This window comes from Dipodomys spectabilis, unplaced genomic scaffold, assembly GCF_019054845.1.
Source record: "Dipodomys spectabilis isolate Male_0828 unplaced genomic scaffold, ASM1905484v1 ptg000157l, whole genome shotgun sequence".
In the NCBI taxonomy this organism is placed as follows: domain Eukaryota; kingdom Metazoa; phylum Chordata; class Mammalia; order Rodentia; family Heteromyidae; genus Dipodomys; species Dipodomys spectabilis.
Window position 1 is genome coordinate 950,681 of NW_024870834.1, and position 26,295 is coordinate 976,975.

At 45.0% G+C, this 26,295-nt stretch overlaps 1 protein-coding gene across 2 annotated transcripts in view; it reads right to left on the reverse strand.

Moving 5' to 3' along the window:
* Eml1 (EMAP like 1) overlaps positions 1–26,295 on the reverse strand; it is a 149,272-nt gene that overhangs the window by 56,803 nt on the left and 66,174 nt on the right. For both annotated transcript variants that reach the window (XM_042692702.1, XM_042692701.1), the window contains exon 2: positions 13,175–13,357. In XM_042692702.1, the coding sequence (XP_042548636.1) occupies positions 13,175–13,357 (183 nt within the window). The remainder of the gene's footprint in view (positions 1–13,174; positions 13,358–26,295) is intronic.

Below are 26,295 nucleotides of genomic sequence, written 5' to 3' on the forward strand. Positions count from 1 at the left end.
ATACTCCTGAGGCAGACAGGACTGGGCTTACTGGGACCTTGGCTTAACCATGGAGTGGAGGAGGGCCTCGGCCCAGCTCACTCCCCAGCTTCTTTCTACAATAAGAAGACAATGCCACCTAGCAGGCTGTTGTGAGGGTTAGGAATGAGGAAGGGAAGTGTCTGGCACAAAGGAGGCACCAGGAAAGTGTGGCTAATATCTTGTGCTGCATATACTCTGGTAAAACGCTTCCTTTTGGACATCAGAGTGAGATTGAGTATTATGTGAAAAGAATGGAATGCAGCATTTAAGTTACAGTCAGGAAGAGTGGGGGACCCAAGGCAGAACCCACAGCTGCAACTATACCAGGAGAGTTAGAAAACCCTGATATATATCCTCTCCCTGGACTGACACTTCTTGTACCTCTCCCCAGGCAATGGGAGGCAGCAAATGGGGTGCAGGGTGAGGACTCAAACCCCTGAGGAACCTGTCCTAGCCTGGAAAAGTACAAAATGCCTGATGCACAAAGCCACATGCCACAGAAAAGGCCGCTCAGGGCTGGTGAGCAAACGACAGTCCAACTTTCTTCGAGGATGAGCCCCTGTATCACCATGCGGCCTCCAGGATAAGGCACAGGGCAGCAGACGGTGTCAGTCACCTGGTACCTATTGTACTAGAAGTATGAAGATCTATAGCAGGCTGGAAACCCTAATACTTACTTTAAAACTTTAAACAAAAAAAAAAAAACAGCTATCAATCTGCTTGTAATCCCAGCCATTTGAGAGTTAGAAATCCTAATAATCGAGGTTGAAGGCCAGCACAAGCAAAAAAGTTAGTGAGACTCCATCTCAATCCATAAACCAGATATAGTGGTTCCAGTGTGGCAGGGTGTAGGTAGGAGGATCAGTCTGAGGCTACCCTAGGCATAAACATATAACTATTTGAAAAGTCACTAAAAAAGAAAAAAAAGGCTGGAGATGTAGGTCAAATGGTGGAACACTTTTTTAGCAAATGTGAGGCCCTAAATTCAAACCCCAGTACTGTCAAAAAAGAAAATAATCAAAATGCTAAAGTTGTAATATACTGTCCAACAGGCAGATGATCTGTCCATCATGTGATGTTTTCATTTATATTTTAAGGCTTGGGTCTAGTAGTGTAAGAATCCTATAATGTTAAGAATTCCAGCCAGGCTCTGGAATTCCAGCTTCTCAGGAAGCTGAGATTTGAGGATTGCAGGTCAGTACATGTAGAAAATTCCATGAGCATCTCATCTCCAATTAACCACCAAAAAGTTGGCAGTGAAGCTGTGGTTCAAGTGGTGGAGCACCAGCTTTGAACAGAAAACGCTGAGGAAGAGTAAAAGGCCCAGAATTCAAGTCCCAGTACTAGCACAAAACAATCAAACAAAAAAGAGGTCCATATGATAGAAATATATGCAGAAAAATAGGTAAGTGAACTGACTTCACAAAATAATTTACTAGCAACCTAAGTGCCCAGCAACCAATAAATGAATAAACAAGATGTTGCATGTAGCAGAATATTACTTAGACATAAAAAGAAGCTATGCATGCTATAACATGGATGCCCTTGGGAAACAATTATGCTAATGAAGGAAGATGGAGAAGTAAGGCCATGTGTTGCAGGAGTCCTTACAGAACACAGCTGGGGCAGCAAATCCACTGAGACACAAAGTGGATTAGTGGTTGCCAAGGCCTGGGGATGGGGGGAGGGGTGGGATGGGATAGAGTGGGAAGAAAGCATCAAAAATGATTGTGAATGGGTACAGGGTTTCTTTTTGGGTGATAAAAATTTTCTACAATTGAAGAATGGTAATGATTTTATAAAATTGGTAGCATATTAAAACCCAAAGCATACACCCTGAAAACATTATAGGACAGAATAGGAGAAACCCTAGGTTTCCTTGGCACAGACCAAAATTTTCTTAATAGAGACCCAGAAACACAACAAATCAAAGAAAGGTTGGACAAATGGGATTGCATGAAGCAGCAGAGCTTCTGCATGGCAAAGGACATAGCTAGCAAGATCAATAGAAAAGCTCACGGATTGGGAGAAGAACTTCACTAGCCATAAAACGGACAAGGGTCTCATATCTAAAATATACTTGGAATTCAAAAAAATCCCCCAAACAACAAATCCTCAAAGAAACAACTGCCCAATAAATAAGTGGGCTAAATACTTAAAGAGAAACTTTTCTGAAGAGGAAGTAAGAATGGCCAATAGACACATGAAGAATTGCTCAACCTCTCTAGCCACAAATGAAATACAAATCAAAACAACATTGAGATTCCACCTCACCCCAGTTAGAATGGCTAGAATCAAGAACTCTAATAACAACAGATGCTGGAGGGGATGTGGCCAGAAGAGAAACCTATTGCATTGTTGGTAGGAGTGTAAACTTGTTCACCCCTTTGGAAAGTAGTATGGAGGTTCCTCAAAAGACTCTACATAGAGCTCCCCTATGACCCATCAATCCTACTTTTGGGCATTTACCCAAATGATCACAAACAAGACCATATTAAAGCTACCAGCACAACTATGTTTATTGCAGCATTATTTACCATAGCTAAGATATGGAACCAACCCATTCATCAGTAGATGAATGGATCAAGAAAATGTGGTATACACAATCGAATTCTATGCCTCCATCAGAAAGAATGACATCACCCCATTGTTAGGAAATGGAAAGACTTGGAAAAAATTATATTAAGTAAAGTAAGCCAGGCCCAAAGAAACATAGGTCCCATGGTTTCCCTTATTTGCATTGACTAGTATATGTCTGGGACAAGCTTCAGAAAAGGTCAGATAAGGGGCTGAGAAGTTGGCTCAGTAGTAATGTGCTTGCCTCGCATGCATAAGGCCCTGGGTTCGATTCCTCAGCACCACATAAGCAGAATAAAGCCAGAAATGGTGTTGTGGCTCAAGTGGTAGAGCGCTAGTCTTAAACTGAAGAGCTGAGGGACAGCGCCCAGGCCCAGAGTTCAGACCCCACGACCGGACCCAAAAGAAAAGGTCAGTTAATATGATGTTAAGCGAAATGAAGCCCAAGATAGGGACACAAGTGGTTTTTTTCTTCCTAGCTATTGTTTCTAATGTATTTATAAGGTACCATGTGATTTTTTTTTTTGTTGCTTTGTACATCCCTCCACCATGGTATAACCCCTGTTTTTACTGTATTTGATTTTGGTATAATTTGGGGAGGGGAAGGGAAAAAACAAATTGTTTTTTGGGATACAGATTGACCCACTGCAACAATGAGATGTACAAGATGTTATGTCAAAAATGAACTTTCCAATTTTGGGGAGTGAGGTGGGGGGAGTGTAGCTGAGGAGGCAGGAGGGAAAGGATGGCAGGGGAAAAACATAGCAGGAGGCAACAATGCTAGATAAGAAATGTACTCATTACCTTGCTCATGTAACTATAACCCCTCTGTACAGCATTTTCACAATTAAAAAGTTAATTTAAAAAAGTAAAAGGGTAAAATATGTGAATTTTAGCCCAATACAACTGCTATTAAAAGTAATATATCACCAGGTGCTGGTGGCTCATGCCAAAAATCCTAGCTACTCAAGAGGTTAAGATTTAGGGATCACAGTTCAAAGCCAGCTTGAGCAGGAAACTCTATGAGACTCTTACCTCCAATTTAACCCAAAAAAGCTGGAAGTGGAATTGTGGATCAAGTGGTAGAGCACTAGCCCTCAGCAACAAAGCTCAGACTTCAAGCCCTAGTACTGGCAAAAAAAAAAAGCACTGGCTCCAGATGCTGGTGGCCCATGCCTGTAATGCTAGCTACTTAGGAAGCTAAGACCTGACGGGTCACAGTTTAAAGTCAGCACAGCCAAAAAAAAAAAAAAGCCTGTGAGACTCCATTTCTAAAACCAGTAAAGCACTGGACTTGGAGGTATGGCTCAAGTATGAGTGCTTGCTGTTAGCAAGAAAGTTGAGTGTTGGGGCTGGGAAGGTGGCTCAGTGGTAGAGTGCTTGCCTTGCATGCATGAGGCCCTGGGTTCGATTCCTCAGCACCACATAAGCAAAAAGAAAAAAGCTCGAAGTGGCACTGTGGCTCAAGTGGTAGAGCATTAGCCTTAAGCTGAAGAGCTGAAGAACAGCGCACAGGCCCAGAGTTCAGGCCCCACGACCGGACCCCCACCAAAAAAAAAAAAAAAAAGAAAGAAAGAAAGTTGAGTGCAACCCCTGGTGCTGGCACAAAGGAAAATACAAATAATTAATTTAGGCAGTTAGGGAGTCTGAATGCTGACTTGATACCTGATGATGATAAGAATTTTTGTTTTTTGGTTGGTCAGGGGCTTTAACTTAGGACCCAGGCACTGTTTCTGAGCTCTTTTACTCAGGCTAGTGCTCTACCACTTTGAGCCACAGCTCCACTTCTGGTTTTCTGGTGGTTACCTTGAGATAAGAGTCTGATAGACTTTCCTGCCGGGGCTGGCTTTGAACTGTGATCCTCAGCTCTCAGCCTCCTGCATAGTTAAGATTACAGGTGTGAGCCACCAGCACCCAGCAGGAAAAATGTAAGAATAATGGTATTTTGTACTTTTATTTAGAAGTCCTTTTACAGCTGGGCGCTGGTGGCTCATGCCTGTAATCCTAGCTACTCAGGAGGCTGAGATCTGAGGATTGCGGTTCAAAGCCAGCCCGGGCAGGAGAGACCGTGAGACTCCTATCTCCAATAAACCACCAGAAAACCGGAAGTGGCGCTGTAGCTCAAGTGATAGAGCGCTCGCCTTGAGCTGAAGAGCTGAGGGACAGCGCCCAGGCCCAGAGTTCAAGCCCCATGACCGACAAAAAAAAAAGTCCTTTTACCTTAGAAACATATAATAATTATTATTTCTGAATAAAATGATATGATGTCATGGATTTGTCTTAAAACATATACATTTTTTGGGTAGCTAACTGGAGATAAGAGTCTCACAGACTTTCTTGCTTAGGCTGGCCTCAAACCCCAATCCTCAGATCTCAGCTTCCTGAGATCTTAATAGCTAGGACTACAAGTGTGAGCTACTGGCACCTGGCAAAGTAATCTTTCTTAATCTCTGAAAGGCTAAAACCACATACTAAACCTTTCCCATAAATCATGACAAAATACCCATCTAACAGGGGAGAGCAATGAGAAAAACAGATGACATCTGTGTGTTCTGTCTGAAACAGCAAAAGAGAGAAGTGCTTTTTCTGAAACTCAACAGTTTGAGGGGGATGAGAAGAGAGAGCAGGAGATAGAGAGAGGAAGAAAGCCATTTCCCTCGTAGTGGAGCAATGGAGGGGGCGTTATCATTATTCACTCATCTCACTGTGGGCAAACAAGCTTAAAAGTTTTAGTTAGTTGTACCTGTCTAATAAAATCTGCAAGGAGACCTCATGCTCCGTTCAATACTCTGTACAAGGGGGCACTGTCATGAGCTATTCTATTTGGAATATGTTACAAATGCAATTAAACCTTGAGGGGAAACAAGTCATACATCTACTCATTTAACTATTTGGCCTCCAACTTAAGTGTCCAGTAAGTATCATTGTCACAGTAGTTCATCCTTTGTCCTGCTGTTTCTGTGATTCCCTTTCCCTTCCATGGATCAGATAAATTTATATACAAGACAAAGGGGACAGAAAACTAAAACAGAAAAAGTAGAAATAACTGCATATATAACATAATGAGAACCTCTTGTTTCCAATTCTTGGAGTTCACTTTGATACACTTCATTATATATGATCTTATACAACTTCGGGGAGGGAGTAGGGAGGAGTAAGCGGGAGAAAATGAGGGAGGGGTAACAGTGTTTATAAAGAAATGTACTCATTACCTTACTTATGTAACTGTAGTCCCCCACTCCCCCCACTCCCGTTTATCACCTTTACTACAAAGATTTTTAGAGAACACTTGGGCTTGATCGGAATGATTCTAATTTAAGCAATATTGCTAAGACTCATGCACAGGGAAACAGATGGGATGGCAGAAAGAGTTCTAGTTCATCCAGGGCCTTGGGTAGGTCCCAGGTCTGTCTCAGACAGCTGTGAAACTTGGGGTGAAGTAGTTGGCCTCCTGCAGATTGCTTCCTGATCAGTAAGGTGGCATAACTGTACCTGCTACATGGAACATAGAGTCATGGCACGAGGTGACAGAGCAAAGCCTCTGCCACTGAGTCCAGCACTTGGCCGGCTGATGAGCGGTGGTGACAGATGGTGGCTGTGCGTGTTACTGTGAGGATGGGGTGAGGTGTTAAGCTAACACAGGCTCCTTGCAGCCACCCTGCAGCCACCCAGGGACAGGCTGTGGGGGCAGACAGAGGAGGTCACAGGGCTTCCATGTCTTGGAATGACAGGGCTCACTTGCTTAATGATCTCTAACAGAAGACTTTGGTTCTACTTAGTAATTTTCTCATCTGTTAATCATGAAGTTATTAATATAATCATCTATAAAGTTAATATAATTCTTGATATGTAATTATTCTCTAGGACTATATAAACCTATAAATATACTTCTAAATATGGCCATTTATATATAATTAATGGATTCATTCATGTATAGGACCAATAAAAAAAAGTATTCAGACAAGCTCCTAATTGCAGCCTAAATGATGAAGTCAAATTTAGAATAAGAAATCTGAACTACTTACAGATTACCACATCATAAAATGGATAATGCCAACTACATGAAAGAATGATTGATATTAATCTATATTTTACATGTAAATATTGCAGCACTGGGGAGAGTGTTGGGGGAGGGAAAGTGGGAGAAAAATGAGGGAAGGGGTAGGTAACAAGTTTGACAAGAAATGTACTTATTTCCGTACTTATGTAACTGTAACCCCTCTGTACATCACTTTGAGAATTAAAAAAATATTTTAGCACTGCAATGAAATTGGATGTGCACAAAACAGACTTGTGATTAAATAAACCACAAACCACACCTGCTCTTCCTCCTGAGGTCTCGCTGGAGTGGGCCTCAGTCTCCTTACATTTGCCCCTACTGTTGACTTCAGATTCAATAGTAAGACAGAAGTGATTTATGACAGGAGGCTAAGACCAAGAAGGTCACAAAATAAAGCCCCCCAAAAAGTCCCCAGACTCTATTCCCAGCTGTAAGCTGGACTGGAAGTGTGGCTCAAGTGGTAGAGCACCACCAGGAGCAAGCGAGAGAAATCTTGAGGCCCCCAAAGTTAAGTGCTGGTACAGGCAGGAAAAAAAAAAAGCAGTGATTCCTCCTGCTTACAAAGGAATACATACCACAGAATTTTTAGAAACAAACTAAAAGTATAAAAAAGAAGCAAGTTATAATCCTATTTTAGAAAAAAAATCTGTCTGACCTTTGGTATATTTCATCCCAGTCTTGTTTGCATATACTGTTCTTTAGTTGAAATGCTAGTATATAGTTTCATGTCCTTGCAATACATAAATATGTTTTCTCTGGTTACTGGTAACAAACTTTGCTTTTTTGTGGGGAGTCGGGGGTGGGGAACCAGGGTCTTACTAAGTAGCCCAGGCTGTCCTAAAACACATGATCCTCCCATTGGCCTCCAAGTACTGGGACTACAGGTGTAAGCCACCATGTCTGGCTGCAACACAAACATTTTTAATGACAATATAGGATTTAACTGTGTGGAAATATCACACTTTTCTGACCATGCCCCAGCTGCTTGCCACCCTCTACTGTTTCTATCCCATCTGTCTCCATGGTAAACCCCTTCACCAAGAATTTGTCTGTGTTTATACCCATAATGTACCCCTAAAAGAGATCTTGTGCATTGTACTCTGCTAGCTCTGGGTATGGCCTTGCTCCAATCACATCTGGAAAAGCTTCACCTTTAGCAGGAATTTTAGGAACATGTGTCTCCATAAACTGTTCGATTCTCTTTCCTCTGCTGACTGGAAACCCAAATTCAGCACAACTGCAACATGACAAATTGCTGAATCCAAACATAAGCTCAGCATGAGGAAAGCTAACTTTGCAGGCTGAGGTTCTTCTGTTAGATGTGTCTTAATTAAAAAACAAAACAAAACAAAAAAAACTCCCACAGGAAGAAGAAAAAGGAGAAAGCAAAACCTGGAGAGCTGACATGGAGATGGAGTAAATACTGAACCCAGTATTTACTGGGTTTACTTTACCAGCAGTAGCTGCTGGTAACAAACAGCTGGACAATTAGTTCAAGCTGATCAATCAGGAGCTAGAATACATTGCCGAGGAGGGAGAGCATGCAGAATGTCACCTGCTCTGAATGGACTGTGTGTCCAAGGTTGCGGCCATCATGGCCTGACTCAGGGAGCCAGGAACGCAGTCTGCTGGTAAAGCACCTTCCTGAGACCAGTAGTCACTGTTATCCTAGTTAAGTGGCACAAAGTATGATAAAAATAGGTCAAAGATCAGAAGTCATGACATCTTTTTTCAATAAGTACTATCCTGGGAAAGAATTATTGGATCAATTGAATGAATTGTCCCTGTAGGTCAATTCTTCAACTGAACAATTTGTCCCTGTAAGTCAAACTATTTAACTATTTAACAAACTATTTAACCCCTGTGGAGCAAATTCAGATTTTATTTTTTTTAGCAATTTCATTTTTGAGAAAACTTCCATTATATCTCTCCCAGTGAAGAGATGTTTATCTCAAGGTTCACGGCAGCCCAGTATTGTCAAAGCTTCAAACCTACCAGCCAGTGACTCCTTTCAGCAGTGTACTTGGTCATTCTTGGTTCCTGACCAGCCTGCAGTGGATCCTATGACACTTGCATAGTTGCCACTGGTGGACATGTGCTCTCCCAGAATTCTCTGAATGATCCCTGAAAATGTAGCTTCATCTTCTGTGCTATGGGTGATGGAAGTCACAGTAGAAACAGCGATTGCTCCTGAATCTCCAGCCTGTCTTATGGGTGAGTCTCTGTTGTGTATGCCAGCAGCTATATGTTATTTGGAACAGACATAGAGCAATGAGGAAGGCTATGAGAGGGATCCATCAACATATCCTGTGCTCACATTCAGATGAAGATGAGTTTATGTGGTGCCTCACATCAGAGACAATCCTCTCAATTCCCATTTGCGACACAGAACAGAACCATTGCTTGCTGACTAAAACATCTCTTTTCTCGCATACCTCTGAGCAACTTCCTGTTTAATTACATGCACTTGTGTGTGCATATGTGTGGGTGTGCGTGACAGTCCTGGGGCTTGAACTCAGCACTGTCCCTAAGCTTTTGCTTCCACTTGAGCCATAGATCCACTACAGGCTTTTTGGATAGATAAGAGTCTAATGGACTTCCCTGCTTGGGCTGGCTTTGAAAAGTAGCAAGGATTACAGGCGTGAGCCACAGGCACCTGGCTTCATATGCTACTTTGACTTTTGGGGCCAGCCACTGTCTTTTGTACAAATATCAAGGGACAGATCTTCCAAGTAAGTACGTCTGAGAAACAAACTGTTCATTTGATCCAAATGATTATCGGTGGACTCACAGAAAGTACTGAGGCTAGTCAGTGCTAATGAGTGAACAGGGGCTGTCACAGCCATGTATCAGGTGCTAAACACTTGGACAGCTCCCTGTGCTCACAGGTGAAAGGCTCAGTGTCTGATTCCTGGGGCACAGGCATCCCTGCTTTACTAGGCACATGGCACAAAGGTATACACCTAAAAGTCCAACACTGAACCCTAATTTTCTGATCCCTAAACTTGTAGAGAATAACCCATTAATATTTAAATATTAGGATGCTATGTGTCCAGTCTGCTTGAAATCTATATCAGGACAGAAAGCCAAAATATTATAAAGTGATACTAGTAAAACAGATTGAGCATTCCTGATCCAAGCTCCAGATGCTCAAATCCTGAAACTATTTTGAGAACTGACATGATATAAGGTAGAAAATTCCACACTGGATTTCATATGACAGGTTGCAATAAAAATGCAGGCCGCAAAAAGTATTGTATAATGTTGCTTCAGTTACTTGAATCTCCTCCAAAGGCCTACACGGTAGAAACATGAAGAGGTGGCATCAAGACCAACAGGCATCAAGCTGGTCAGTGGAGAAACACCTTTGAAGACAACCATAGAGCCCCCGCCCCTTCCTTTTGTTTTTCCCATTCCCAGCCATGTGCTGAGCAGATCAGCCATGATCTGTGCCCAGATGTATTACCTCATCTCTGGTCTAAACCAACACTGCTCTCCAATCATGGACTGAAACCTCCACAATTATGGGCCAAAATAAAGCTTTTCCTCTTTAGGAACTGATTACAGTAACAGACATGAAGCAACATCATTCTCTTCAGGCTATGTGTATAAGGTAACAGGAAACCTAAGTGAATTTGGGGGTCTCATTCCCAACAGAGCTCATCGTGTATATGCAAATATTCCAAAATCTTTCAAAAAATATCTGAAATTCTTCTGACCTAAACATTTTTAATCTGCCATGATGCCATCTTTTAAAAACCAAAGGAGGCTCTCCTAAAACCCATCTTGTCTAGAAGATCCTCTGCTAGTCCTTGACAGCAGGGTACCAGCTATGCAGACTGAGGGGAGGTCGTCATGACCCACAGGGCAGCTTTGCGAACTTCAGAGAGAGCGCCCAGGGCTTCTGATACAGGGGCTACCCACCACTCTCATCTGCTGCACCCCAATTTACTGCACCAGGCAACCAGTTGCACAGAGTAGGAAACAGTGGTGTGCTCAGTAGGGGACACCACGCCCCTCCCCCACTTTCTTGTAGTCTTCATCATCTTCTATTCTCCAGCCTGCTTCCAGACCCCAGGCTTTTTTTTTCATTTAGGAAAAGAATATTTTTAATTTTTTAAATTGTTATTAGAGGGCTGGAAAGGTGGCTCAGTGGTAGAGCGTTTTCCTTGCATGCCTGAGGCCCTGGGTTCAATTCCTCAGCACCACATAAGCAAAAAGAAAAAAGCCGGAAGTAGCGCTGTGGCTCAAGTGGTAGAGCGTTAGCCTTGAGCTGAAGAGCTGAGGGACAGCGCCCAGGCCCAGAGTTCAGGCCCTAAGACCAGACCCCCCCCCAAAAAAAATTGTTATTAGAAAAGCCATATGCAAAGGAGCTATAGTTAGGTAAGGAGTACATTCCTTTCCTTGATCTCTCCCAGTTGAAAGTAATATTTTCTTTGGTGGGGGTGTCCGGTCATGGGGCCTGAACTCTGGGCCTGGGCGCTGTCCCTCAGCTCTTCAGCTCAAGGCTAGCGCTCTACCACTTGAGCCACAGCGCCACTTCCGGCTTTTTTCTTTTTGCTTATGTGGTGCTGAGGAATTGAACCCAGGACCTCAGGCATGCAAGGCAAGCACTCTACCACTGAGCCACCTTCCCAGCCCCTGAAAGTAATATTTTTAAAACTATGAAAATGTTGTTTCTCTCAGAAGTTTTGTTAAAATTAATTCATGCCACTTATATTGTCTTTTCCCCAACTTAGTCTAAAGCTCCGGGAGGAAGGGAAAGTGGGGGAAAATGAGGAAGGGGTTAACAATGTTTGACAAGAAATGTACTCCTTACCTTGCTTCTGTAACTGTAACCCCTCTGTAAATCACCTTTACAATAAAATAAAATAAAATTTAAAAAAACCTCTGAAGCTTCGTGGAAGTCAAGTACTTCCAATGTGCCCTTTGGGATATGGTAGTCATCAGATTTACTTTTGGAATGCTGAGTAGGTCAAGAATACCTAAAATAACCTGGTTTCTATTTTAAAATACCCCAATTGCTTTGTAACATAAAAGGAAAAAAAGATTACTTTAAAGAATTTTTCAAAATACAGACATCGAGAGAACACATGGATCTCACATGAGACTGCTCACACCTCTAAAGGAAGGATAAGGAAGGACATTTCCTCCCAGATGTGTGAAACACAGCCAGCCCAGGATTTGAGAAAGAACTAATCAGAGGATATTAGACCATCTTCTTTTGATTAAGGAAAACCCAAATAAAAAGAAAGACATTCTTTTAAGGGACATTGACAGGCCTCAGTCTCAGAATGTTTGACAAGCAGAGGGATTTTGCTCTCAAGATGAAGCACAGTCCAGAAAAGAGTCCCAGCAAATCATGAGAACTGCACACAAATGCAGACATTAGGGTACTGATACTGAGTGGGTGGGGATTTATGAGGTGTTTCATTTCTAATACTTTAAGAGGGTCCCTAAGAAGTTTCTTAAGTCAAGTATTATTTCTTATGCCTCATCCTCAGAAGAGTTCTGGGGATTGAAACAATGGCTTAACTTGCCAGAAATCCACTAGTAGAGATCTCTGTGTTGGGCTATGTCCCCATGGATGGCAGAGAAGCCCTCAAAGAAACAGAAGGGGCCAGGAACACTGGCTCACACCTGTAATCCCAGCTACTCAGGAAGAAGAGACAGCATTTGCAATAGAAGTTTAAGGCCAGCCCAGGCACAAAGTTAGTGAGATCTCTCTTCAACTCTAAGCCAAGCCTGGTGGCATAGCCTATGGTCCCAGATACAGGGGAGGCAAAGGTGGGAGGATTATAGCCCCAGGTCAACCAGAGCAAAATAACATGAGATTCTATTGGAAAAAAAGGCTAGGTGTGTGGCTCAAGAGGTACAGTGCTTGCCTATTAAGCATGTAAGTCCCTGAGTTCAAATCCCTCAGTGCTGCTGAAAAAAAAAAGAAAAAGAAGCAAAAAGTACAGGCTGTGTGGCTTACCAGCCAGGAGAGGTAAGTTAGCTAGAAACATCGTCAGGACTCTGAGCTCCTCAGAGGAAGGGCCAGGCCACCCCACTGTGCCCAGACCCAAGGCCTCCCACATGGCATCCGAGTGACTGTTTGCTGGACCTCACTCCATGACAGTACAAGCTGAGGACACAGAAGAGATGAGAATTACCAGAAAATGCTCTAGATGGAGCAGCCTCCATGGAGGATCTGAAGAAGCACCACGCCTTCTGCCAGCTCTCTCAAGATCTGCCCAGGGAATCTTAACTGCATTCTTGGTGGCTGATTTGGATGTCCCATTCTATGAATCGAAGGACTTTTATAAACCACCTATAAATATATACCCATGGGCAGCACAATTCACTACCATCACATCAAAAAACATTACCTGGTGGGATTCCTTTGGCCACGCTAAGATGCTGAATTGTGATTCTGAGTTTGGGGTGTGTCTCAGTATTAGTATGTGGTATATTCTGGTGAGCAGGAATCTTCCCTAAGAGCAGTACTGCCCATGACGCTGCACAAACACCTACCTTTGGTAGGTCCCTTCCGGTTAAGTACAGCCTGCTGCTCTTCCGTGATGTTCAGCCGTCGAACCACGTCGGCCAGCGCGGACTTGAGCAGTTGGATGTCATCTTCTTGCATCTGGACTCGCTGCTCCAGAGAAGCAATGCGGTCTGACACCTCCATGCTGCTGGCGGCAGACGCACTGTCATCTAAATCGAAGGAAAGGATCACACGAGCAGATTTAGGAACAAGTGCTAACATGTGGCTTGAATGTAACACAATTCACAAGCCAAAGGCAACAGCTTGTACACGGAATCACATGAAATCATTTGTTGTCCAGGGTTACAACTCTTTGTACTATGAGTCTTTGCTTCTCCATCTCCATGCTTCTTGTTTTCAACTGTGGTCTTGATTGGCATTAGATTTTTTCACATGCGGGTCAACCTATTTCCTTTTCCCTAACACAGCAGAGAACCTGAGAAGTGAGAGGGCTGTCTGTGTATGCTTCGAACACCTCAGCCCTGCATATTCACTCAGCTGGCTTTCCAGCTTTTACTCCAGCAATGCTGATGGACAGGTGGTCAGTCACATGACCATAAGCCACATGACCCATCTGTCTGGATCTGAAGGACGGGGCACTGAGTGGGCATGTCTGCTTGATGAGCACACCCTTGCAGCAGTCATGGTTGCTTATCCAGAACCCCAGTTCCTAACTGCTTAGCAGGCTTACAAGGCTCCAAGGGCCCTCCTCGCCATTCTGACCTTCATTCCCAAGCTGCAGCCATATAGGCCTCTTCCTGCCCTGGGGCTTGGTGTCTGCTACCGCCTTTGCATGGTACTTTTCTCACCAGCTCCTTGAAGGACCCAATTTATGTTCTTCAGATCTCAACTTAAATTGAAGTTCTTTAAAGAATCTTCCCTAAACCTTATTTGGCTAGGTATAGTGGTTCACGGCTATAATCCCAGCTACTCAGGAGCCTGAGATTGGGATAATCAGAGTTGAGAGACCAGCTCAGGCAAAAAATTCAGGAAGCCTCATCTCAATTATCAAAAGCTTGCTAGAGTGGCACACATCTGTCACCCCTGCTCTACAGGAAGCACAAATAGGATTACTCTACATCTGAGCAAAAAGCAAGAGCCTATTTATATAAAGTAGTTACTTTCTATCTCACTGACTTATTTCATAGCATGCACTGTGAATTATCATTATCTTTCTGGCTTCTTTATTCTCCACATCTCTCAACTAAAGTGTAAGCATCATGGAGTCTTGTCAGCTACCAGGCATGGCAGCCTAACCCCCACTGGACCCTACCAGTCAAGGGGGATCCCCTTGCCCCATGCAAAGAACAATGAAGTCTGAAAGTCATTTGGGATGCCAGTCTTTTCCTCCTCTGGTCCCAAGGCGGGCTATTTTGCTCAGCCATGTGCTCTTACCATGGTATGCTGTGGTGAGCCATAGGCCCAAAGCAACTAGGCTAGTCACTATTAACTGGAAGCCCCAAAGTATGATCTCAAACAAACCTTTTCTCCTTATCAGATAATTACTTCAGGTATTGTGGCATAGTGACAGAAAACTGGGTAACACAAAAAGAATCCATACTACAGAAACTTATTTCTTTTTCTTTTCTTTTTTTAAGTTTTGAGGTTTGAACCTGGACCTAGTGCTTACTAGGCAAAAGCTAGATTATCTGTGCCATATCCCCAGACCTTCTATACTTCAGTGACTTTTCAGATAGGGCCTTGTACATTTTCCCTGGAGGTGTCAGCCCACATCCTCCTGGTAGTTGGGCTCACAGGTACACAACACCACACCTAGCTTATTAATAGAGAGGAACTCTCGCTTTTTGCCAAAGTCAGCTTCAAACTTTGATCCAGCCAGTATCTTCCCAAGCAGTGTGAGCCACTGCACCAGTGCTAGAATCATGCATTTATATGGTCTTTCTGGATTGTTCCCCAAGAATAGCTTTTAGAGAAGGCACATGTACCTGTTAATGGGTTTGAGCCAGCACAGTACTGTAGTGAATGCTACACAGCTTCTGAAGTGCAACCTTGCATTTTCAATTCAGAACTGTATAACAACACAAAGAATAAGTAAGACAAGACTGGCTTGTCCCTGAATTCTAAAAATGTCCAACTGAAAACAGCATCACTGTGACCTCAGTGGACAGATAAGATGGGTAGATGAGATTTGCTGACATTTTCCCAGATGAAATAATCCTAGTACTTTGCAAATGCTATCAGAGTCATTGAGCTGTAATGGATTTTCTCCCATCTATTCCTACAGGTAATAAATCTCAGGAGCTCTGCTGGAGACCTCTGGGCAGCAGTGGGGGCCATCTGATGTCCTTAACCTGTCCGGTGTTCAGAAGCTGGTGTTGAGCTGATGAGCAATGGCACACTTCAGTTCAGCTGGGTTGGGGGATCAGCTCCTGAGCAATAAAGCCCAGAGCTCGCTTTAACCCACACAGACTAACACCAACAGGTCACCAATTCACAGCACAAGACCAGACGCTGCCTCTGACTCCTGTCAAAGACCACATTGGACTAGGACTGCAGCACAAAGGAAAGCTTCACAAATCACTTACTATAGAACAGCTTTAGCTTGGATGTGTGGCTCAAGTGGAAGAGCACTAGTTTTAGCAAGCTCAAGGCCCTGAGTTCAAGCCCTAGTACTGAGAAAAGGAGAAGAAAAAGAAGGAAGAGGAGGAAGAAAAGAAGAAAGGAAAGAAGGAAGAAATGATAGAGAAATAATTCTAGTTTCTGCACTTCTAACAACTTATCTAAATAGAATTTTATCTTAGGGTTTTTGAAATGTCCACTTTGAATGTATTGTTAATAGTCTGAAAACAATGGTATATTTTATTTACCTCTTGAATTTAAAAAAAAAAAAAAAGAGCTTCCATCTTAACTTGAGCTGCTAGCTTAGGCACCTGCTCACCTGCACAGGGCAACTGGGATCTGTTTACACAAGTGGGATGTAACTGTGCCAGGCAGTGAGCATCTGTCCACCTTAATATCAGGTGACTATCTCCCAGATAACGGTCACACTACACCCTGACTGCACAAGCACACAGTAGACACGATCTAATCAGAGCTGGAGCTGAGCCCACAGTGGTGTGACGCACGCCATGTAGAGGTCTGGCTGGCAACCTCTCTACAAGCTCCACTTTCCTTCCCAGCCATCGGCAGCTCTTTGCCATGCTACACATTCCAGTGTTCCACTTGCAAAGGGCCAAACATGATTCAGAAAACTGGACCTCACACAGGTTCCTGAGAGTTACCCAGACCATCTGGGTCGTGGGTCTTCAGAGGCAGCAAGGTGAAACAGAGAGTGCACTGATTGAGATGCATGCCAGGCAGGGGTCAGTTCCTGGGATCTATGAGTTATTGGTGACGTGATCACTTTAGGCACCATACCAGCTGCCTCTTATGTTCCTGGGAGGACAAATGCCATGTACATACAACTTCTAATGCACCCATGACAAACAGTGCACTATGCAAATGGTAATAGGTTGAACAGCCCTTATTTGAAACAGGAGCAAGAATGTTTTAGAGTCTGGAGGTGTTTTGTTTGCTTGTTTTTAGATGTGGGGATGTTTGAATATTCCCAACCTGAAATTCCGAAGTCTAGAATGTTAGGAAATCCCAAACTTTCGGAGCATCATGTGAGTGCCCAACAAGTTTCAGACTTCAGAGCACGTTGTAGTTTGGATTTTTGGATTGGGAAGGCTCAAGCTACAGTGCATGGTTGTGAATATTGTGGTTTACAATAGCAAGAATCAACGATTAGCAAATTGGGTGAACACCAGGCGGTGTTTGGCCCATAACAGAGGCCCAGACTACAGCAGATGATACCATTTCTTCCTCTCTCAAGCACCTCAAGTGCTCTGTTTAACAAAGATAAATAACGGCTTGATAAGGATACAGCCCCCTCACAGGGCAGTGTGGTTGGGATGGCTGGAGCGGTCCCACCTTGGCCTCCCAATACTGCTCCATGTGACAGGAGGGCCCAGCAGACCCCATGCAGCCCAGGAGAACCTTGCAGCTCTCCCCGTCCCCTGGAGCCTCAGGCACTTCTGCTACTGTGCAAAGTGGCACAAGTGAGCACCATGGCTCATCTCTGTCATCCTAGCTATTTGCAAGGCTGAGAATGGAGAATTCCAGTTCAAGCCCAGGGTTTTAATGCCAGGCATAGTGGCTAGCAAGAGGCTAGTCAAAGCAAAAGTAGGGAAAAAAAATCACAAGACTCTATGCGGCACAGTAACCTGGGAAGCACAAATGGGAGATTCACAGTCCAAGCTGATCCAGGCAGAAAATTGATACCTTATATCAAAATAAGCTATCAGAATTAGGGCTGGTAGCATGGCTCAAGTGGTAGTGCACCTATCTAGCACACAAGGCCCTGAATTCAACCTCTAGTACTGCTGGGGAAAAAAAAAATTATTAAAAAAATGGAGAGGGCTAGGAAGGTGGCTCAGTGGTAGAGCGCTTGCCTTGCATGCCTGAGGCCCTGGGTTCGATTCCTCAGCACCACATAAGCAAAAAGAAAAAAGCCGGAAGTGGTGCCATGGCTCAAGTGGTAGAGTGCTAGCCTTGAGCTGAAGTGCTGAGGGACAGCGCCCAGGCCCAGAGTTCAGGCCCCACAACCGGAGCAAAAAAAAAGTTTAGCATAGTCGCTCAGGCCTATAACCCAGAAGGCTGATACTGCTTCTCCAGGAGTGGGCGGGACGGCTCGGGCCCCTGGTGCTGTGCAGTGCAGCCACCCAGTTTAGTGTGCCCCTTTCTCACAGTGTACTCACAGAGCTGCACCGAACACTGAGGACTGGCCACAGACATTCTACAGCTGCTATACAGCTGCTGTCTCTAAGTAAGGACTCAGCTTATTTACTGTAAATGAGTACAAGACTTTTGTAAAAGTCAAGGCTTTTGTAAACAGATACCTTCCATCTAAAATGAGATTTTTTTTTCCCTTCACGTTCACTCCATGCACATACAATTGGGCTGCTCCGTCACAGTCTATAGAATGAGATTCTATGAACTAAGCAGGAATCCGCAGCATTTACACAGGACGAGGAGAGGGGAAGTTGTGCTGGTTATAAACTTAGCCAAGCTGAAGTAGTTCCTGGGTAAAGGCCCAGCACAGCTCCAGGTAAAAAGCCTAATTGCCTCTATCCTTTGAGAGCTCAGAAGCTACCAAGAAGAACACAGAAATATACTATATGTGTTCATAGAATCTGGAAAGGCTGCAGAGAGGTGAACATAGTCCTGGAGACTGAGAGGGGGTCTTGTAGGAGAAAGAGTGGGGGGGAGGGGTATCTTTGCAGTTAGAACACTCAGTTTTGCTGCTTTTTAGCAAGTGACAGCAACTGCTTGATTGCTCACGTCCTAGCTTTCCTCATTTGAAAATGCCTGCAATCCTAACAACTTGGAAGGCTGAGACTGAAAAAATCCTGGTTCAAGTACAGCCTGGGCAAACATTGGTGAGACCCATTCTCAGTGAAGAGCTGGATGCAGTGGTGGGTGCCTGTTACTTGGCTACGAAGGAAATCTGACATAGGCAGATGGCACAAGGTGGTATGCCTGGGCAGGAATCAAGACCCTTTCTCAAGAGTTAGCAGCAAAAAACAGGGTTGAATGTGTGACTCAGCAGCAAGAGAGCCTCCCTTATCAAGTGCAAGGTTCTTGGTTCAAACCCTAGTACCACAGAAGAAGGAGGGAAAAGGCTGGCTGGGGTGTATCTCAGTGCACTTACCTAACATGTACAAGGCCCTGGGTTCAATCCCTGGCACTACAAGAGGGTGGCACTTCGTATCTAGAGGAGAAGGAGGATTCCAGATCATGTATGAGAAGTCTTTGACATCTTACAGTTACTCCCTCAACCATAGCTATTGTCATCTTAGCCTGGGACAGTCAAAGGAAGCTTCTTAGAGGCTTCTAGCTGGTGCCTGGTTCCAGTTTAAGTAGAAGAATACTCAGGATTGCAGGATGGCCAACTGTCTCTACTACACAGATCTTGTCTTGTCTTACTGACTGCAAATGTGAGCAGCTATGTCCCCCAGCTACTTTGAAGTTCCCTCAGTACTGGTCACTAAAGGTCAGGGTCTTGCTGACTTGCTGACTTGTTCTCTGTCGCCCTCCACAATGTAAGGGCCTCTGTGGCTTGTTTTCCTCACTGCCAGGGCCCTCAATAAGTGCACATGGGAGGAATAAGTAAATCCATGCTCCTCCCAGGATTTTGAGTCCAGCCTTTGCACGCACATTGGCTCATTTGTCTTACAATGTACACAACAGTCAGGGTGGACGATCTCAATCCCTGGAACTCCAGCTCAGAGAGGTATACCATGTCCAGGATCCTGCAAGGGCCAGTCCAGGTCCTGTGAGGCCAGGCTGCAGCTCTCTGGCTGTACTGCACTCCAGCAGAAGTCACTGGCTCTGATAGACATAGCTGCAGTGTGACCAGGGCAAGGTTGGTGTCACCCATGCTGGGGGCATGAGGAAGGGGGGGAGCTGCTGCTTTGGCCAGAACTGGCACCAGCATAAGATGCTATTCTGATGGCAGTCTCCTAAAGGCTAGTCCTACCTATAGCAGCCTCCCCACCCTACCCTGGCCGGAGCAGGACGAAGAGGCACACACTAGGAAGCGGATGGCCCTGCTTGGCTCCTGGAGGAAGATGGCTCTGCTGAAATCACACCTCCCTGGCGCTGATGCCCAGCATGGACCCAGAAAACAGAGATGAACTGGACTTGTGACAACCAGAATGTCTGGTGGGGTAAAGTGGGCCAAAAAGAAAAGGTATTCAGATAAGAAAAGGCTAAAAAGGGGTCCCAGCAGCTTGAAACACAGCCCAAAGAAACAATGAAGGAAAGGAGCAGGTGGGCTTTCACTCTGAGTCCACCACTAGAAGGAGCTGCCCATTCATGAGGGACATTCCTGACAATACAGGAGGATGAGGGACACTTTAATTCAAAACAGACACATGTAGGTGCCACACTAACTAGTCCTGAAAGTTCCAGCCCAAGAGAGGCTAAGAAAGAAAATGAGAGAGAGGGAGATTAACGTTTGGGGAGGGATTAGGGAAGAAACATGAATGAATATGAAGTAAAGAAACCAAAGGAAGAGATGAGGGAAGATCTGTTTCCTCATCCCCCTCTTACCGCCCCCCACACCCTCTAGCTAAGGGCTCAACTTCCTCAGAGTGGAGATTTGTAACCCTAACTGATTACCATTCAAACGGTATCTGTGGAGCGCTGTGAAAACATTACAAGCATAAGGGATTACTACTATTGTTCAAATAATGGAATGTTGGAATATTATGGTTCATCAGATACCAGCCCCTCCCCCCATGTGCTTGTTCTCATATATTTAATTCCTCCATTTCATATTCAAAACATCATTAACACAGAGCCATGGGGCTGGATGTGTGGCTCAGAAGACAACAAAACAAATAAACAGAGCAAGATCTCCTTAAGGTGGAACTTACAAAAATAAATAAAGACACCCCTCTCCTCCCCCTTACCCTTTCCCCTCCCCCCAGAACAGGAGTCCCAGCGGCACTGAGGATGCAGGTCATCTATCCTCCAGTTCAAGGGCACAGCTTCTATGGCCATCAGTCTCCACCACCTCACAGGCAGTAAAATGCCTTTGTTCGGAAAAGAGCAAGCAGATCCCTCATTTCTGAGCACCAGGCTGTCTGATTACTCAGGGCTCTGCAGCGACAGCATGGCAGCAGGGAAGCTGTGCTGGGACCGGCTGGACTCCCTGCCCCCACCTGGTGAGGACTCTCCCATGCTGACCGCAGACACTCTTGCTGCTAACAGCCTGCGGTTAGCCACAGATGCACATTACAAAGCCTACATACTAGCAAAAAGGAATGCACTTGTAGATCTTAATCTAAAGGATTTTCAGATCTGGCCCTACTCCATTTCATCCTTTCTTGTCACACGGTGGAGACTGTGGAGTTGAGAGCCTGTGTGTCCGTCCTGCCGGAGCAGAAGGCCTGCTGCGGTAAGCAGAGGCACTCTTGAGTTCTACCAACCAGAACAAGCTACTCAACACTGGACTGGACGCCCTAATCGGAGCACTAGAGACGATGAGCCAAGTTCACAGCATTGCTGAGACTCACATTTAATGAGCTCTCTGTGAACACAGGGGAGATTTAAAAGCTTACCTGGGCTTCCCCTGCTACCACAGCCCTGCCAATCACCACGCAGCCCCTGTCTAAGGCAGATGATCCCACTGCAGGAAGGCGGATGGGCTTGCTAACAATCACTGCTGAAATTTGCCATGGACCAGTGGGTCGTGCCACCACCTTTGTTACCCACCCACTCCAGCTCACTGCGTGGCAACTGCTTAGACATGAACTGTGCCAGAACTGTTGATGGAGACTAATCAGCGATGCACAGCTCACCTCTGACTTGACCCAGTCCTTATCGGATGTTAAGGCACATAAGCTGCGGTTAGGAATTAGCTTGCTCAAAGCAGGTCAGGTCAATGAGAAAATAATTACCTTGTATCTCTGGTCTCATGTTTATCTAACTAAGTGGAGCACTGACTTTCTACAAATTGTCTTTACACAGAAAACAGAAAGCAGGTGCTGCCATGTCAAGATCTGCCCTAGTCACCCTCCATGGCCTCTTTCTGCAATCTAAGAGCGAGATCTTAAATGGCCATAGTGGCTCATCCTTATAATCCCAGCTACTCAAAAAGCTGAGATTGGGAAGATCAAGGTTTGAGGCCAGGAAGTTTCAACAAATAAGAGGGGCATGGTGGTGCCTACATTTGTTCTCAGCAATGTGGGGGGGCACAGGAAGGAGGATCATGATTGCAGTCTGAGGCAGCTGTGCCTTAAAAAATAACTAAAGCAAAAAAAGGGGGGCTGGGTTATGGCTCAATGAGTAGAATACCTACCTGTCTAGCAAGTGTGGAACCCTGAGTTCAGACCCCAGCATGGCAAAAACAAAACAAAAGATGAAAAAAATCACCAACATCCAAGATCCCAGCTGTGTAGGGGCCTCCTACAGGTCTCCTCCACACCTTGCAACGTGAGAAGTTGGCGGGCTTCTCAGGATTCCTCCACACGAATACAGACAGACAACTCACCATACAATGCATTGCCAGGAATCATCAAACTAGGAGCATATTGATAAAATGAAGGTGTGTGTTAGCCCCTACTTTCTCTCCTCACCCCCTTCAAAAAAGATATGGTGTTCAGGTAGAGTTAAAATTTGGAGAACTGTGAGAAAAGAGAAAAGAGCCAACCTTTTGTTTTCTTTTTAACAGCACTGGGGTTTGAACTCAGGGCCTTATATCTGCCCTTTTGTTTGGTTATTTTTGAGACAGAGTCTCAAATTTATACCTGTCTGGCGGAACTGCGCTACTTCTGTCATCCTAGGATGATGGGTGCATACCACCACACCCAGCTTTTTATCAGTTGAAATGGGTCTCATGATCTTTTTGCCCAGGATGGCCTTGAAAACAAACTGCCAATATCAGCCTCCTGGATAGCTGCAATTATAGGTAAGAGCCACTGGGCTCAGCAGATGCACCCTTTTTGTGTATGGGGGGAGAGGGGGCGGGGAAGAGGGGCGGTAATCCTAGGTCTTGAACTCAGGGCCTGGGTGCTCTCCCTGCGCTGCTTTGCTCACGGCTAGTGCTCTACCACTTGAACCACAACTTCACTTCTGGCTTTCTTTTTGGTGTGTGGTTAACTGGAGATGAGTCTCAGACTTTGCTGCCTAGGATGGCTTTGAACCGGCATCCTCAGATCTTAGCTTCCTAAATAGGATTACAGGCATGAGCTACTGGCACCCTGCCAGCCCACCCTCTTCTTAAAAGGAAAATGTTCTGGTAGGAAAAGAAAACATAAATCTTAATTGGTATTTTTCACCACCCTTTACAGATTTAAAATCTGTGTTAGTGAAGGAACAAAATATCTATAATATGGGATGTATCGCTCATAAAGTATCATGTCTAATATTATCATTTAAAAGCATGTCTGGACCACATCCAGATACTTAGTTGAAGAGTTACGAACGTTACATGTTCCTCTGCTCTCCTCTGGAGGTCTGATGGACCAGGAAGGTCCAGGTCTTAGCTGTCCTTCCTCTGAATCCCACTGACCTGTCTTGGTATCTCCTTATGTGAGTGGTGTGGCTATGCTTGGCTGGCTCACCCCATGCCCACCCCTGGACACCTCATCCACACGATCTCAGTCGTCATCTGAGCTGCTAGCTCTACTACTGGAATCCCAGCCACACCTCCCTGCCCCCCCCCGCCCCAATCTCAGTCCACCCTGGACATCTTCACTGGAGACAGCCTTTCCCTCAACATTCCAGCTCCATGTAACTCTCACCTGGTTCTTTACCTGGCCTAATGTACTCCCATCCTTGCAGGCTCAGCAGGAATCATTTCCTTCTAGAAACAGCCCCCATGGGGTTGTTCATTTCCTTCTAGAAACAGCCCCCAGCAAGTTCCTTGCTGTGTGCACAGCATCCCCTGTGCTTGCCATGGCTGTACCATCTGTTTACTCGATTCCTCCTTGAAGTCCAAGTGCCCTCATCATCTCACCTGCTTCCTGGCATTAGGCCACCCCCGGGGAGTGTGTCAGACGAGTAACAGTTTTTAATATCTAGAACAGTGGTTTTAAAAATACAGTCCACAGACCCTGACAGTTCCTGAGACTTGTTTAGGAAGTACATGAGATCAAAGACATCTTTGTAATAATACAAACTTATATTCCCTGCACCATGGTGTGGGTGCTCATACAATAGTGCCAAGTGGTGGTGGATGGTAGTGTTGGTCAGGACGCCATGTCCTCACTCTCTTCTCTACCGCCCTCGCCTTCAAAGTGGAAGTTCAGCCAAGATTCCTTTGAGGGAGCGGGAAGAGCATCAATTAGATTTCAGCTAAGACCCTGAGCATGTGTCTTTATGAACACTGCCACGTGTCACTGAGTCCAGGCTATGCCGGAGGAGTACACTGTGCACGCTTTCTCTCTGGGGACGTCACTGTCACTGGAGCAAACAGATAATGGACAAATTGTGGTTATCCACACTTGCACCTTCTGTGATCATTCTCTCAAAAATGAATGAAGTGAATTTGTCACTTTAAGAAAAATAACAAGTGTCTGCTGTCAATGATAAAATATGAGCTCTCCAGAAAAAGCTATCAGCACTCTGGAAAACATGTCTGCTCCATACATGTGACAGCTTCCATGCTCAGAACTGTTCGAATAACATTGTTGGGGCTGTCAGCCACGGGGCTGTTTGATGATGCATGCTACAGTGTCAGAAGACCTGTGTGACTGGGAAAATACACATTTCTCCAGTGGCCAAAGCTTGTAGAGCTTGTGATACAAAATCATTCATAGGGGAAAAGCCATTCAAATGCAAGATGGATCACAGGACAAGAACCAAAGGGTATGCAGTGAAAAGATCACAGTGCCATGTCTCTCCATCAGAATGGATCCTTCCATACACAGTACTACAGGTGGAGACATCCATTCAGGGCCAGCCTGGCTGCACAGCAAATCTAAGGCCAGGCTATACTACACAGCAAGACCCTGTCTAAAAAAGTAAACCAGGGCTGGGAAGGTGGCTCAGTGGTAGAGCGCTTGCCTTGCATGCCTGAGGCCCTGGGTTCAATTCCTCAGCACCACATAAGCAAAAAGAAAAAAGCCAGAAGTGGTGCTGTGGCTCAAGTGGTAGAGTGCTAGCCTTGAGCTGAAGAGCTGAGGGATAGCGCCCAGGCCCAGAGTTCAGGCCCCACGACCAGACCCCCCCCCCAAAAAAAAATTAATTAATTAAAAAATAAACCAGATACACATCACACACACACACACACACACACACACACACACACACACACACACACACACACACACACACACACACACACACACACACACACACACACACACACACACACACCACCCTAGACAGTAATGGACTTCTTCCCATTCTTGGGCAATGGCTGTACACTTCAGCAGTTAGAAATATGTCTGGTTGCCGGATACTCGTGGCTCACGCCTGTAATCCTAACTACTCAGGACACTGAGATCTGAGGATCACGATTCAAAGCCAGCTCAGGCAGGCAAGCCCAGGAGACTCTTATCTCCAATTAACTACCAGAAAACTGGAAGTGGCCTCTAAATCTCCCTCATCTTCAGCAACATAAAGAGTGCCTGCCAGCCTGCAGACAGACCCTTGTGGGAAGTTCATCATACCTGAGTAAGTGGATCTTCCTGCCCTCAGGCAAACCTGCCAGGCCCCCATTGGTATCAATAACAATCTTCCTGAAGAAAAGGGCAGAGTAAGTCAAAGGAAGGTGGGACTGAGAAATAAAGTGGGGAGGCTGGGATGAGGAACAAGGTTTAGCATCTGCGCTGGGAACCTCGGCTGTTATCAGGACCCTGTCTCCTCAAACCCCCTCTCCTCCCCACAAAGCGTGAACTGCTCAGCTTGGAAGGTTTCATTGCAGAATCAATGCCAGAGGCACTGAAGTGATTGTCTTTCAAATCATAAACAGGATAAAGAAGAAATGTCACAAACACCCTAAAAATCCCCTTAGCTTTCAAAACCCAACAAAGAGCAACTGGAAATTATCCTCCCCTGATCCCTGATGAGCTGTTCTACTAATCTCCAACCCTGCCAGCCAATCAAACTGCAGGACATACTACAGAGAGTGATCTAAACAAACTTTTATCTACTTACCCCCCCCCCCCCATTTTAACAAAGATAAGTGAAAAGAAACCATTGTTTATAGAAGAAAACAGATCAATTACAATTTTCTCTAAAACAAATCAGTGCTAATCATAGTACAAGATGATACATCACTATTATATCTGAAGGTGTACAGTTCTAAAAACAAAAGCCTTGAATGTCTCAGGTTAGCCGAAGGGAACATTCAGGCTCACCAACAACATAATGACTGGGCAATGCTCAAGCTGTAAGCTGAGTCCTACATAGTTCTAGAATCAGAACAGTTTGAATGCAGGCTCTGGATGCCTCATAGAGACAGTCTGCTTGCTTCTCAGGGCTCAAGCTGTTCTGGCTGAGGCACTGAAGTGACTCAGTAGAACCCAGGAATCCCTGGGTTAAGTAATGATTACCTGTGCACAGTGCTTGGCACAGATGCCAGGCATCTGTC